General features: G+C 43.6%; 1 protein-coding gene across 3 annotated transcripts in view; it reads left to right on the top strand.

Annotated features, from left to right (window-relative positions):
* Positions 1 to 6,561, top strand: part of KIF16B (kinesin family member 16B) — a 140,411-nt gene extending 133,850 nt beyond the window's left edge. The window contains exon 27 of one of the 3 annotated variants that reach the window (XM_054194584.1): positions 4,496 to 6,561. In XM_054194584.1, coding sequence (XP_054050559.1) covers positions 4,496 to 4,654 — 159 coding nt within the window. In that variant the 3' untranslated portion in view covers positions 4,655 to 6,561. The remainder of the gene's footprint in view (positions 1 to 4,495) is intronic. The other 2 variants (XM_054194585.1, XM_054194586.1) reach the window with 2 other exon arrangements.
* The last annotated feature ends 9,699 nt before the right edge of the window (positions 6,562 to 16,260 follow it).

Raw genomic sequence — 16,260 nt, 5'->3', positions numbered from 1 at the left:
TTTTTCAGAGTCCGGGGATTGTGCTTCAATCTGTCCCTCTTTTTTTTTTTTTTTTTTTTTTTTGTAATCAGATTCTTATCCTATAGAAAACAGCTGTTGATACCTGCATATGCGTTGCTCTATGAATAATTCAAATCAAGATTGATTTAAAGCTTGCAGCACTTAACACTAGTCAACAGAATAATTACGTGATGAGAGAAACAAGCGTCTATATTAAAGGGAGAGAGGAGCCAATGCTACAAGTTAGATGAGCAAGTTAATTAGTCCTGCCTCTGCCACCGATGCCCTTCTGTGACCTTGTGGTAAAGCTTTTGACTGTCAGATGGATGTGTAGGTGTTGAAAGTGTGGGTATTGTTTCAAAGGAAAAGAAAAAAAGCTATTGTTTCAAAAATCCCCAAAGCCTCGTAAGGCTTATCTTACTAAAGTTTGTGGTGCTTTCAGCTCCATCAAATATTAGCAGGTGGTATTTATTATGCTAATTGTAAAGTGCTATATTTAAAGAATTTAAAACACTGACTTTTTGGAAGAAATTGCTAAGACACAGCAGTAGGAGAGAGAAAGCTCAAAGTTTCTTCGTGTTCTGGAAGTACCAGAGTTGATGAGTTTTTAAACACACCAAAGTTTAATGAAAAATCCAGTTCTTCCTAAGCTCTGCTATTGGTCTCCGAGGCTGGCGCTGTTTGTAATGGATTATGAGAACAATGTCATTGAACTGAATTCCTCTTTAATATGCCACAATTGCAAAGATGATAAGAACACTTTCACGTTCCAAAAAGCATTTTGATTGTAATAACTTTAATAACTTTAAATTAAGTTATGGATTTGTATTAAAGTGTATAAAACTATGAGCTCCCCACATCACGAAGTAGTGCAAAAATCATTAGAATGACTTTGCTGTGCTGATGGATTGAGCACGAGATGAATGCTGGCCTACAGCTAAAAAGGTGAACCCTATTAAAATGATTTTTAATAAGCTTTTAAAATTGTTGCCGTTTTGCTATTCACATAATTAAAAGGGAGGGAAAGCCACTGAAATTGGTAAGTAAAGAAAAACCTTGGGGGCCTCACAACGCTTTCTCCAGTCTGGTTTCCTTTGCAAACACTTGGAATACAAAGTTCAAACTTGCTGTTCCGGCTGTCGTCAGTTTTAAGGTGAAGGCCATGAAGGTTGTAATGCATGCCAAGAGGGCAAAACCACTGCTTTTCCCATTTTGGAATTATGGTTTTTTAGCCTGACTTTCAATCTTTAAGAGTTTAATACGTGCCAAGAGTGTTTCTATTCTGTAGTGTTCCTGAATGTGTGTTTAGACTGAGCAACCAACACCATCGACGTGTGATTTACCCATTTCACGTCCCTGTTACGGTGCCAGGCTCCCATGCCCTCACGTTGAACCGCTTACAAATTTACAATTAGGATATTTTCCAGCAAACCAGCAATGTAGCAGGTTGAACGCTGTTAGTGAAATGAAACTCCTAAATGCATTTGGAAGAACACTGATTACCAGACTAAATAATCCAGAACAAATGGCTAGAGTTTTGAAAGGCTAACAAACGAAAACGAGAAATAAACCCATGCTTTTTGGAGTATTTCTAGCAGTTATCTAGTTTTATCTTGCCAAGGTAATCATGCAAACCTAGCAAAAGTAGGATTGCTATAACGTAGTGCTTTGCATACTCAGGACGATGATTTAGGTGCTGTGGGTGAAGTGCTGGTAGGAAGTCACAGTCCGAGTTTGTATAAAATGTGGACATGTTTCTGTGAAGGCACTCTGAGCTTGCCAGTGTCTGCTAAGAGAGGTTTGTTGGTTTTTTTTTAATGGAGCACATCAAAAGATACCAGAGTGCTTCCTACCTAGTCTTAACTCAGCACAAATAACATTATTCTGTAAATAGAGAAAAATCGTATCTGCTGCAGGAAATGGATTTCATATAAAAGCTTTGAAAACAACTCTCCCCCTGCCCGCTGAGTCCTGACAGAGGAGATCCTTTCATCTGGCCTTGCTGCCACTCCAGCAGCTTCCAGTGGCTTCTTGGGTTGCAACAAAGTCCATCTCGAGTCCCTTCAGGATCTCTAAGAAAGTTTTCTTTCCATCGTCTCTGGCACTTGGTGTTGTGCTTCTGCCCCTTTCCCTGCTTGCTGTGACCGTCATCCTCTCCCTCTCCCGTCTGAATTTGGGAAGCATGTTTCCATACACCAGTAAGGAGCACTTTTCCTTTTCTCCTGCCACTTTCTTCTGCTTTGTTGTCCACATTGCAGCCAACAGGAGAGCGCAACCTTCCCTCCTGCTGCCCAGCCACAGCTCTTTAATCGAGGCATATGCTTGTGGTGTGAACAAACATTTCTGCCATCAATCACTGTTTCCCTCGCTACGGGACTTAGCTCCTCGCCAGCGTATCTGGGCAGAGCAGCCTTTATTTCATTGAAGCAGCAGCTTCTTTGTGTCAAGGGCACATGAGCTCTGCGCTACGCTAACACGTCAGCATCACGAACAAGGGCAAATGCGGGTACGGGATTTAAAGGAGGGCTAATTTGCTCAGAGATGGTTGCTGAAGAGCACATAATGCCAAGCCATATGGCAGGAAACCTTCATACAAAATGAATTCCACCATAATCTGGTAGATTCCGCATGGTGCCATTTTCCTGAAGACCTTTTTCATGTTCAAAGAATCTGTGATATTCACTGAGCAACTCCCGTGCGCAGATCTGGGGAAAATAAGTATAGCTGCCCTTCCTAGTGTTTGCCTGTCAGATAAGTATATGCTTGTAGCAGAGGGATTTTTTGCTCCGCCATTAGAGGTATCACGCCAAAACAATGAATAATGGCTCTGCAGGAAAAGCATGACAGTCAATTATCTGGCCATACATACCAAGGTGAACGCAATAGGTCTTGTAATGTCTCCGGCGAGATGTTTGGGTACCTTTGAGCCTTCAGTAGCCATAAACTGGAATTACCGCAGTAACTTTTCAGCACAGTGCTAAAACTCTAACAGGATGCCTTGTTTTACGTTTGATTTTTCTACCATATTCATCCTTCAGGCATTACTGGATTGGGACTTTTTTTAAAGGGCCCTGCTTTGTGAACTAATTATGACAAATGCTGATATGACACCTGTTGCTCACTTTAAATTACCTCTTAGTCTGTTGGAATTCATCTTAAAGGCGTTTTTGTAATGGAATTCTTTTTTGTGAGCATTAATACAACCTGTGGGAGATGTGAATAAAAAAGAAAATTCACCAATCCTGCCAAGAGAATAGCTTACGTGCCGGCTGCTTTTTGTTGTTGTTGTTGTTGTGTTTTGTTATCCTGCTTTCTGTGATATTAATACAGCTGGTTTGCAAGGCAAGTAAATAGATAACAGGTTGTTATGGTATGGAAGAAGTCTCTTTGGGAAGAGAGTGAATAATTAGGACTGCTTCCCAAACACGGAACCACTTCCACGACCCAAAAGCAGCTGCATTCACATAACTAAACCTTGTGGTCTTCATAGGAGATGGTGCTGTTCTGTCTTGCCGGTGTATTTCCCACTGCATCCCAGATTTGGGAATAATTTCTCGAGTTATCTTTTTGTGCGGTCAGTCTGTAACAGAGCAAAGGAGCTTATCCACGTGCTCCATACAAGATTTGCCTTACAACTCTTTGGGTGACAACGGGTAATTTTTTAGCACCTGTCTGATCAACCTTTTACCTGCTGCGTTTCCTTCAAAAGTTATAAATATGGCTTATTAAATCATGGTAAATGATTGCAATACTTCAACCCACATGCAAAGGAAACCCCATCAGGTTTGTGAAAACTAACTTTGTGTTAATGTACATCTGTCACAATTTCTCTAGGTACAAAGGGATGCGAGTGGCACAGCGGTTGGTGAATATTAACTTTTAGGAAGGGGAATGTTTCTTATGTGTAAGACTTAAAAAACGCCTGAAATTTAGAGGGCAGCTGAGAGAAAAAATGCGGTTAGGTTCTGAGATATTATGGAAGTCATGCAATCTTTGTGCAGATGGCCTTGATCAAAACAAATCCTTTTCGATGCAAGGATTGTGGAGGCTTGGCGAGGGAAAGATTTCTGAAGGCCTTTTGTGTCCATATGTAGTGAAATCCTGCAGAACGGTTGGGAGGTTTGCACCTGCTCTAGCGTTTGGTAATGCTAGACGGCAGTATTAGCAGGTCATGATTAGCAGAAAGCATTACGCGATTACAGAATAACACAGACAGCGTCACACAAGCACAGAATAACACAGTTACTCAGCTTGGCAGGGGAAGAAAGTGGAAAATACTTCTTTTGCTGGCTTAATACAGCCATTTCAGTAGCCCTCTTTCATGGACGGATTCAAATGCTGATGGTTGTTAGAAGGACTTTTCACAGTCCATGGAGATCTTGTTTGGGGTTTTTTTGTTGTTTTTTTTTTATACCGCTGTTCATTTAATTCTTCAAAGTGGCCATAATGATTTTGATCAAGTGAACCTTATGATGTTTTGCATTTCATTCCACAGAAATACCTCAGGAGCTTTTTCTCTGCGATGCTGAAGTCTCCGTCGTCTCCGCTGCACATAGACAAAGTGGGGCTAACTCTGTCAAAACACACCATCTGCGAATTCTCACCCTTCTTCAGGAAAGGTGTTTTTGACTATAGCAGCCATGGGACTAGCTGACTTCAGGGCTGGGACCCTTCTGCCGGAGGAGCACCGGTGGAGTCGTGCCTTTGCTTTTGTGGGGCGAGAGAAATGGGGCGGGGGGGGGGTGGAAGAAGAAAAGCGATCTTCCCCCACAGCTGGGAAGTTGCATCCAAACAACTCCAGTTAAAGACAGCTACGCGCCGGCGCTAGCCTGTGTCCTTAACCAGCTCTCATATTAGTGCCTGCATTTGCCTGGCACGGGCTATACGGACGTTTTTGTGTCAGTCGCTCTGTTAATGCTGTACAAAGATTCCGACTCTTGTGCCGGGTTTGGATGGGCTCCTTGGCGGGAGTGCTTCCTTCCCACTCGCTCAGCCAATTTGTCCTGGTGGCGCGAGAGCGTCTGGCACTTACTGGGGTGGTGTGTCATGCTGACAGAGGGGTTCTGAGCAGCCTTTCAGTTTCTAAGCTGTTCCTTAAAGAACATTTCCTTTTTTGTTTCCTTATAGCATACTGTGGCGTTTAAGGCAATGCTCATACTCCACTCTTGTTTCTTTTTTTTTTTTTTTTTTTTCCCCTCCCGGACACACATTTTAGCTATTTGACTGTAAAATTGTGTAGTTTTCCTTGGAAGAATTAAAGGGCTTGGGCGACTGGAATGTTTACAAAAATATATGCAGCAGAAAGAATATAATTTAAACCTTGTAGAAGTCTTCCACACTTGGTTGTTTTGAAGCAGAACGAATCACTCGCCATTAATTAAGAAGCAGAGGAAGCAATAGTTACTGAAGAAATGCCGTCAGCATCTTTTCAGATTTTCTAATTACCCAGACTGTAAGTGGATACCGTGCACTGTACAGAGCTCATAGCTATGCATAAAGCTTAATGCAAAGTGCTATATTTCATTTTTTTTTGAAAAATAGCCTCTTCACAATAGCGTAACACTGTAAAACGTGATTTTTATTTGCATCGGTTAAAATTGGCAGGATTTGACTAAGAGTACTTTAAAATTACTCAGGACTTATTCAGACTTGCACATGTATATACAGGTAGAAGTCATTTTATATTGCTGCGGATCCAAAAATATATATACACTGTGACTGGAATTGAGTACATGTACATGTTAATGTATAATTGGTTGTATAAAAAATCAGAATCAAACAACTTCCAGTTATTAAAACGCATAATGAAAGGTAAGTTTTGTGTGCGATTTGTTAGGAGTGTGAAGTGTTATTTGTGAGTTGCTGTCATCGATCACCAGTGGGTCTTGGTAATTAAACTATTTCTTGTTGTAGAAAACGATTATTAAAACCTAAAGTAACAACACCGCTGACATTTTTATTTCATGACCTAAATTATAGGAGCAGTAATGTTTTACATTTAATATGATGTGTAAAGGTAATTGGGTTACATTACTAAGCCTAGCCTGCTACAATAAGCATTTTTAATTGGAAAAAAAAAAAACAAGAAAAAGGGAAAAAGAAAAAAAATAATTGTTAGAATGGATCATTTAAATTTTGAGAGCATTTTTGTTTTGTTTTGATGCAATTCAGTGAAAACAAAAGTTAGGGTACAATTTCTAAACCACTGGAGCCCTGTTATCCGCAGGGTAGACTTTCCTGTCTGTACAGACGGTATCTGGCTGTGTCTGTAGCTGTATCTGACTCTGTCTTGCTTGGGCATCTGAACACCTTCGGTTGGGAGCCAGGTTTTTTAGCTAAGCGTTCCAGTCAAACCTGTTGATTCCCAAACTGGTTTTGCACCCTGTCCCAGCTGTTCTGGTCTCCCTCATGCACTTCTGCACTGGAGTCATAACTTCACCTGCACTTCGTCACCGACAGGGACCTAGCCTCCTGATCCTTACCGTGACCTGTGCCTCTACTGCACCTCTCCGGTCTCTCCCAGGGCCTTTCTGTGCATGGATCATCCCCCGGCCCCAGAGGCTGTGTCCTCTCTCCTTTGCTGGGTTCCTACGGTGAGCTGAGTAACGAGTTTGATGTCACTGCACAGGTTAACGGAAGATGGGTAACTTCACTGGGCTGTATTTAGACCCACAGGGAAGCTTCAGAGGCAGAAGCTGGGCACAATACTGCTGGTTTTCATAGGGCGCTGGGAAATTTGACCCTAAATCTCACTTCAAAACCAGAAAATCTTTTCTGTCTCTCCTTCTCCCTTGGCCTGCTTCCCCTCCTGCCTCATTGCAGTGTAACACGATAAAGAATTAATACTGAAGAGTTTAAAAAAAAAAAATGGATTTTACCTAACTGTAAAGCATTGTTTCCTGTGTGCCACTTCTATGAAAGGACTTGGCAGGCCAGGAAGCGGCAAGCTGCTTTACCTGCTCCACAAACCCAGTTTCTGCAGGTTTCCTTCCTGAAAAAACCCCTCAGTGGTGCCAGGTGCTTTGCTGTGACAAGCAGCGCGGAGCCTGACGAGCGAAACTCCGTCACCGCCGTATGGCAAATGCCGCTCTGCGGGAAGGGTTGAGCGTGCAGCACTCCCGGAGGTAAGTCCCACGCTTCATGTCACTTCGGAATTGGAGAATATGTTGAAGAAAAACACAACTAGACAGGGAGTTAAGTCAAGTGAAAAATATGAATATTCGTATTTTTCACATGAATTTAAAAGACGACTTGTACTCGGTTTCTGTCCACGGTACAAATTAATTCAGGGAGGACCAGATGCTCCAATGGCATAAACCTGCCAATAAGGTGGCTAATTTATGTTGGCTAGTTTATCTGGCCTGCAGCGTTAAATGTGTACATTGCAAATAACAAAGTAAGGGCTGATTAATCACTCCATTTAAAATGTCATCAAGTTAAAAGCTACAGAAATGCAAGTGTAAGCAGGCAATTAGGACCACAACCCCGGGCTACCAGCTTTTCCCACCTTCTTATGTATCCTTCAGTGGTACCCAGAGTTTAATCAATGACTGCAAGCTTAGGCTAGACAAAGAGGCATCTCTTAATAATTTCATGAGTAAAAATATGATTGCTCTTTATAACCTACAGCCTTTAAGCCCAGACTCCGTAAGAAGTTTTCAACAGAAGCTGAGCTGCATGTCGAAATTATTAACCATATTCAAGACGTTCAGACTGCATTTCTGTAGAGGTACCCTCAGGCTCTACAATTCTCCATGAATTTTACGTTTAAAATATTGGTACTTTCAAAAACATTGTGAAGGTCATCTCCAGGGCTCGTACAGTTTTTTTTTTTTTCAAAGCGCCTCTGTAATTAGGCTCTCATCAGCAAAGTCCTTAAGCAAAAGCTTGATTTCTGTATCAGGTCTATTTATATTTAAAGCGAAGTGTGTATTTGAGTAAGTGCTTCACTGAACTGGGGATGTCATTCCTACCCATGTAACCGAAGCTGTGCTTCCATTTAAGCCACCAAACCACTTGGCTCATCTCCTTGCTGACCCTACAGCAGTTTTTCATCAATAGGGGTGCACAAAAAAGGCCAAAAGGCGTACTGGAGATAGTGCTGGGCTATTTTTCTGCATGATAACTTGGTCAAAATGCAAAAAGGCCTCCTTGTTGGTCTTGACCCCACACTCCTTTAATGGGAAGCGCTTTTCTTCTGAATATGCTGCCTCACGTAGGGAAGAGATAGAGCAGCCCCCAAAGCCCTGCTGCTAAATGGCTCCTGGCAGCCCCCCTCGCTCCATGAGCTGCCCTGTCCTCAGAGCCCACAGGGTCAGTCCGAAAACTGATGCTCAGCTGCTGCTGTTGGAGATGATGTTGGAGATGAGGGTCTTCAAAATTGCCCTAAAAATGTGAGGGGGGGGAACCCACCTGTGTAGAACTTGACTGGTTACCTCAAGGTTTTGCAGTTGTGTCAGATAAAATAAGGAACTGAAATACATAAATTAAAAATAAATAAACAAGTGGGACACTAAATGTGTCACTCCGGACAATCAGAGCAAATCATTGCAGTTTAACCAGTGATCCTTTAAAAGCTATCCCAGAATTTCCTATTTACTGTCGATGCGACCTCTCCTGTATTTGAGAAGAAACACATTTGTAGTAGATTGTTATAAAGCTTGAAATGTTATATGCTGCGGGCTCACTGAAGCCCACAAATTGGAAGAAAAGAATTACTCTTTACTTAGCAAGATTCTTATGTCCACCCCGGGGTTTGTTTTCTCTGTGTTTCAATAGATCCTGGGAGGGGGGCGGAAGTTTGATAAGCTGAAGAGCAAAAATTTGTTGGCTTCCAAACCTCATCATGGGAAACAGATGTTCCTTTGCAGGGAACTCTTCAAGAGCAATCGAGCTTTCTGGAGTTGCATAGGTCCTGAGATCCAGTTAAAGGGGTTGAAGGCTGGATATATTTTTCTTGGCAGAGCTATGAAGTGAATTTTTGATATTCTGGATCCCGCCACTGTTTCTTTTTATTGCTGTTTCATTATTTTAAGAGAGTGTTTGGTTGTCATTGGTTGCAGAGCAGAATGTTCTTGTGGATGCAATTTTGGCAAAACAAAGACAATAAGGTTGATCAGAAAAGAAACCCAAAACCAAAGCAGGTAGGGGAAGTGAGCTGTGACCCCAATATGCTTTTTTGTGGGAAATAGGTAGACTTCCGTGATGCTGTTCTGTCTGCTGCGGTTAAATCGGTAAAAGAGCTTGTCCAACTGGATAAGAATACCAGATGACAAAAGATATACTTCTTTTGCCATCTCAAGATTGAGTTTTAAAACATTTTTAAAGGAGTGGGCGTGTGGGGAAGCCTTTTTAGGGGATCGCATTAACATTTGATAAACAGGAGGTGAGATTTTGGATCAGAGGCTTTAGCTTCATGTCTCAGCAAAAAATGCTAGGTCAGCATGGGAAGCCCTGTTTCCATTTTCTTCTTTATAATTTTATTTTCTTTCTAAACACTGACATTCTTCTCCCATGTCATGCTGACAGCTGAAGTGTCAGCTCCCTGTAGCACAGCTTGGGCACTCGTGCAGAGTTTCGGCAGCGTTTTTGTTGTTGTTTTTTTAAGAAAATGGTCTTAGAAAAAGAAATAGGTCTAAGAATAAAAGTCTACAGACTTTTTCAAAGCCCTTCTCGGTTTCTTCTGATAGCTTCTTCTATCTTCTCGTAACAGTTTTGTCCAAATGGCTTGTTCTCATTCTTCCTAAGTTTTTGATTATTTCCTCTCTGTTTTCTTGTTTTACAGACGGTCTAGAAGAATGTGCTGGGAAGAGTTGAAGAAAAAGAAAACCCTTTATTATTTGAAAAGAGGTAGTTATCTCCTCATCTTCTGATCTAGCAAAGTGGAACACGGCGTTTTGATCTTTTTACATATTTTGAACTTCTGAGCCTTCAAAGGTCTCGCATGCTACAGCTTTTTGGGGCATTGTACTTTTTCGTGATCATTCGTGTATTCCTTTCCATTGTAATTAACACTTGACATGAGCCTTTCTTCAAACGATGTGTTTGAGGAGAGGGAGCCTAAAATGATATCTCCTTGTTTAGGTCAGGAGGTCTTTGTGAGACTCTGCCTTTTGTGACCATCCTTGCCCAACAGTATATTTTCTTTATGTTAACTCGTTTTAGTGTTGCCTTGGGACAGGGGTTGCCTCTGTGGTAATCTGTTTTTCTCTTTCCTTAAGAAATGGATTGGAGATCACAGATTAAAACCAGGTTTTAGTCGCGTTCTGCAAGAATCAATGTTCTTGCTTTTTGGTATTGTGGATTACACCAGAAATCAGAATCTCAAAAATGAGGGGGGGGGGAGACTATTATTATTATGCTTAATAATTATTACTATTATTGTGTGCCTTGGGAAATCTCAGTGTGTTTTCAGGATTTCTGCATCACGGTTGTCTTGTATTCCCAACAAAAGGATAGCTAGGAGATACACGGGTTGGAAATTATTCCTTTTCATAGTGCAAATGAGCATACTAATAATGGGGGCTTCAAGAATTGTTCTATGGCAACTGCAACCATTTGTGTACCAAATCACCTGTTGTTCCCATCGAGTTCAACAGGAGCCAAGCCTGAAAAACCAAGCCATGGCATATTTCCATCCATAACAGTCTCTAATTCTCATCATTTTAGTAGCCAAGCAACAGGGGAAGAGTGCTGGACAATGTAGGAGCAATAAAGCCATCATAAAGCTTAGCATGAAGACTGTGTGAGCAATTAGATATGTATCTCCGTTTGTCCTGTATTCAAATCTGTCCAATTTTGAGCTTGGGAGTGTTCATTAGTGCAGTGTGGATAAAAGAAATTGCCAGTTCTGGGAAGCAAGTGCTTCCAGGAGGTACAGCAAACACCCTCTGTGCTCCGACACAAAAAAGGTTGCTCAACAGCGTGTGAAATCAGACTCTTGGCCAAGCTTCCAAGCTGCCCCAGCATATTGATTCTGGCACCTGCTTTCATAAGCAGGTGCTCAGGTTTATGTGTCCAGATGAAGTTACCTCTTAACATCTTAATTATATGCCAGACTTTGGCTTTATCTGCTGTGCGAGTAGCACTGGGTGTTGTTAGGAAAAGCGAGGGAGAAGGGAAGTATGCCAAAAAAATTGCAAGAAAATTAAAAAAAAATAAAATCCAAACCAAACAAAACCAAGCGCTTGTTCTAAAAATACGTATATCACAATTTTCTTAATCTGTGGTAACAATAACATTTGCTTAGTGTTATGTACTGAAGGGAACCAGAATTGCTCAAATGTGGCAAGCCCACCGGCAAATGGGAGCATCCTTCAGCACAGCTCAGCTCCTACGCGAGAGGATTTCACTCCCCCTGTTCTCTTGCAGTGGTGGAGCCAGGTTTTAGTGTGGCAGTGAGAAACGCTGCGGGCTTCCCAGTCTTCACTGGGACCCTGTTAGGGTCTATTTGCAACATGTATTCCGTTCTGCGTGAGTTAAATCAAGGGTGGCACTTGAACGTTGTATGGGGTAGTCTGGCCTTTAAATTCGGGGTGGTGGGGGGGGGGATTTTACAGGGTGAGTTTTGGCTGCTTTATTAACACCCATCTGGCATCCTGCACATGGCAGGACAAAAAAGCAGGCAATAATTTCCACTGGACCGTTATGAAGGCTGTTCTAGTACCTTTCCATCAAGAACTCGACAAGGCTGGTAAATGATGTTCTGGAAAATCAGTGAGAACAGGACTTTCTTGAGTTGAGTGATTTATTATCCAGGTAGGAGGCGTTGGGCTGTGGTTATTGAGGCTGCACAGAGCTCTCTGCTGGAAATTTCATGGTCAGTATCTCTCTCCTTGGAGATATGCTGAACTTAAAATAACTAATTTGTTTTGTGAGCCTGTGATCTCTCTGCACTTTTGGCCAATATTCACTCTTCAGGTAGAAACTTTTCTTCCTGTGGTAGGTGCCCATTCAAAATGCAAGAAACTAGTGGGGGCAAGAGGGTGGAGGCAGAAGGGGACCAAGAAAGGTGCTGGTGCCACTTGGGCACCTCGAGAGCTATGTCTAACGCCCTTCCCCAGATTAACCTGCCTGAAAAAGGTCAGGACTCACCGATTATTTCCTATGACTTCCCACAAGTTGTGGCGAAGGACCTGCCCTGTGGTTTCTCTGTGGGTTTCCAATGACATTCAATTCCTCTGGTTCCTTTGTCCAAGCCCTTTTTAAAGGAAATCACGTTTCAGTTGCAACTTGTTTTGGAGATTAAATGCATGTGTTGAGTTGATCCTTTCTCACTCCCTTGGTGTAATTTGTTTACTGTCCCCTTAGATATTGCTGGGGATGTGGAAGAAAAAACCAAGCAAGCTGAAGTACCCATTTGTTTTTGTATTTCCTCCCTGTTCCTCCGGCTTTATGATGTTCAAACTCCCCTGTTTTCACCTTCACATAGAAATGCACCTTCAAGGACAATATTACACTCCGTTTGGTCTCCAGGTAACCTAAATTTTTCATTCCCTTATTATTAAACTTAAGCTTGTAACCGAAACTGAACTCTCATCCCTTTTCAAATTAACCCCTTGGTGCAAAATGTCAAGGGTTTTCCAACTCTATCAAATGGAAGTCACTGAAGCTGGGCACCTATTGACACCAAGGGGTTAACCCATTACCCGCTATTTAATGTCCTCAGCTTTAATCTACAGAATCACAGCTAGCGCTGTGACTTACTAACCCCGCCACAAAAACGTCCAAGAACTGGTGTTACTAGGTCTTTTATTCAGGGATAGACTTGGGAGAAAACCAAACAACTTCAGAGGTGTAAAGGAAAACGAATAAAGGGCCTGGGAGTGGAAACCAGCAGGAATGACAGAGAGAGGCATCCCATGTTAACCAGTCTTGAGGCAAAACCAACTGTTAATTATAAAAAATTCCTCCGTGTTTCTAATCTTGGTGCATGGCACGGCAGGGGCTGGGGCGGACTGGGCAGACTGGTCTGGAGTGGCTACCCACAGGGGGGCCGTGTTGGGTTTGGCCAATGTGTCCGCAAATCTCCCAGCTCCGGGCGCATTTCCAGCTGCGTGACCGCGTGTAGGTGAGACCGCTGGGATGGGCGCAGGCGCTGCTCTCGGTAAGGACACGTGGACGCTCCAGAAGGCCACGCCAGGACAGGAGAGCGGAGGAGGGCTCCAAGGCATCCCGCCACCCCTGCTCCCAGCGCTGGAGCTGTCGACAGGTGGTCTGCTTCTTTGAGAAATCAAAGCCAGGATTTATGCAGACGTGTGGTATACCCCGAAGGGCCCCTTCTCGGCAGCTCAGGTAACACAAATAGGCCGGCGAGCAAAAAACCCAAGCTTTTCCATCTGACTCCATCTCCAAATGCTCCTTGCCCATGGTGCGTGGGGTGGGAGCGAGAGCCGCATCCAGACGTTGAGGAGGACCCTAAGGGTGCGGGCATCCCCGGGATGAGCACTGCCCAGCCCTGCTCCCAGCTTCCCACAGCGATTTGGCTCATTCCCTGTGCCGCACGGGTACGAACTGGGAACACAGCGTCGTTTTCTGGCCGCACAAACTGGGAGTTAATTTAAAAAGCAATATGTGAATGTGAGGCAACAGGGAGATGGGCAGGGGAGGGGAGGGAATGGGGCAGTGAGTTCGGATTGGCAGCGGATGGTACATCTTCAGGCATTCAGGTTTTTGGAGGAGTGGGCTCAGAAAAAGATTTACGTGTATTATTTCTTCTTTGGTGAAATGCTGATTACAGGTAATTCTAAGGTCCCTAAGGCTGGAGACTGGCAGTCTCGCCTTATGGTATTCAAAATGTGCTGTTTTCCTCTTACCGTCGCCTGGTTTTTCTTCTACAGAAATGCCTTGACAAGGTATCGCAGCAATTTTCTTGACAGACCTGGTAGTCCGTCTCTACCGCGGAGGCTTTAGAAGGCATTTGCTGAACGAGAGCGCATTCCCGGTACCACCAATTCTGTGAAAGTACTAAATTAGGATATTAGTTATTAAATTCGACTACACAAATTATCATTTATATCAATATAAATCTGTCTCTACTGAGCGACCGTTTTTATGGTGATGATCCTAGTATTTACATAAAAATTGCAGTACACAAGGTAAATTATGTATTCCAACCTGCAATTTTTGCCGAGGATTTACACATGCAGAATAAATTATTTTCTCCTTCTTAAGCAACAGTAATCATAAGTAATGTGCAGAAACATTCGTAACCGTGGTCTCACATGAAAGCTACATTTTTTTTCCCTCCGTAACCTGCTGTAATTACAGTGTACATCAATTCCACCATAGGTAGATACACCAGGGTTTTTTTCCCCCCTTTTCCTCATACAATTTTAATGACTAGCCCTGCTTAGAATACAACATTTTAAATTAAAAAATTAAAAATTTAGAAGTAGATTGTTTCCCTGACAGCAGCGACGGCAACATTTAATTCCCCCCTGTGTCATTTGTAAATAAATACATACAGTTGCTGATACTAGTGAGATAATGTGCCTGAGGCTAATTGTGCCATTACAAATATTTTGAGCCTGAGCTTGATAATGCAGGTCGTGGTACTTAAATATGTATGAACTGAACTAATTTAACCTTCTTGCTACTTACCAGCATATTGACAAAACCCTTCGTAACAAGGCTACATGGACATCACGAAGCAGCTGAGTTATGTTGGCTTGGGTTGAGCGAGGTTTGGGTTTTTTGGGCTCCTGGTGGTAGCCCACGGGAAGATGCTCATGTGGGATCATGGAGGGTGCGGAGCAGATCCTGCCAGCTTCCTTCCGCCCCATGGATGTCTTCTCCTGGGGGTCTTGGGGTGGGATGTACTTGTGAGATGCCCCAGCCCTTTCAGCACATACGGTGTGTTCAGAGGAATGCCTGTAAGAGAGATTTGCCTTCTTAAGCCTGGCCTAAAGCTGGCAGGCTTGGCTCTTTGTTTTATTTATTAGTCTCTAGGAGTGGTCCCAGGAGAGGAGGAGCTGGGTTTTTACTCAGAACCACGAGCCGTGTTTGGAGTCTGTGGCTCTGCAGAGCAGCCGCATGGTTGTGTGTGCTCAGCTCCCGATGGTGGGGCTGGCCGGGACGCGGCCGGAGGCAGGGTCCCCGCAGGGTGTCTGACAAAGGCCAGACGACCTTTTGGCACTGCGAGTTAATAAGTCATTACGGTAGAAAAAGATGAGGAGAGAAAATGCCAGGTTGTTTGGTCTAATCCCCACGTCTTGCCCTGTGGCTATATGAGAAGTCATTTACTTTTACAAGCTCCCTGTTTGCAAGATATTCTGCCTGCCGGGAACTCAGCTCTCTCGGTTTTGTCCTACTGAACATCAGGCTCAGCTTTAGTGGAAAAATTCCTTTTAAACCCCTCCGTGAGCTTTGCACTTGGGCTCAGGGCTGCTGATTTAGCCTGTGAAGAGCTTTGGCTGGGCTCGGCGGTGCTGTGTCTCTCTGCAGAGCACAGCTGGAGGCGAGGAAAGCAGATTCCTTGTCTCTGCTCCTCTGATCTCCGGGTTGAGCCTGGCTGGGAAGGGAAGTGTCTCCTGCCGGGCTTTGGTTCCGTGTGCTCCCTTGGGCTGGTGGCAAACGAACTCCTGCAACACCGCTGGAATGTCGAGTTTGGCTACGGATAGAGTGAAATGTTTAAGGGACAGGTTCTCTTAGATTTCTAATCTCCACTTGTCGCGTTCTTTCATAGCTAATTAAGCAGGTGCTGAACCAAGTAAAAGTTTACCGATGGGGCGGTTAATGCTAATCCCAACTCCAGCATTAGGAAACCTCCGAGACCAAATTGTGGTCACCTCCCTCTTGGCTGGTGCATCCTCCCTGGGGCTTATGTGTGCCAGCTGAAGGTTGGAACCAGCACAGCATAGAGGAATTTGCTTGGGAAGGGTTATTAAACATTGGAACAGGCTGCCCAGGGAAGTGGTTGAGGCACCACCCCTGGAGGTATTTAAAAGATGGGTAGACATAGTGCTTAGAGATATGGTTTAGCGATGGTTTTTGTCAGAGTTAGGTTGATGGTTGGACTCGATGATCTGAAAGGTCCCTTCCAACCCGGGCAATTCTGTGATTCTATGGCCACTTTGGTAGCTGGACAGGTTTGTTGTCCTTGTTGCATCGGCAAAATCTTCAGCAGGACTGCGGAGGCTGGCTCAGATCCCCAGCCCATGCCTGCTGCTGGGGCTCAGCTGAAGTCAGCGGCATTCCAATGTTTTATAGAGTCTGAGGCACTGGCTGTGTGCGGTGGGGAAATATAATCCTGAAAGTGGC

This window comes from Rissa tridactyla, chromosome 3 (genome assembly GCF_028500815.1).
Source record: "Rissa tridactyla isolate bRisTri1 chromosome 3, bRisTri1.patW.cur.20221130, whole genome shotgun sequence".
NCBI lineage: Eukaryota > Metazoa > Chordata > Aves > Charadriiformes > Laridae > Rissa > Rissa tridactyla.
Note: the sequence above shows the minus strand (reverse complement) of the source record. Positions and strands in the feature narration are given on the sequence as shown.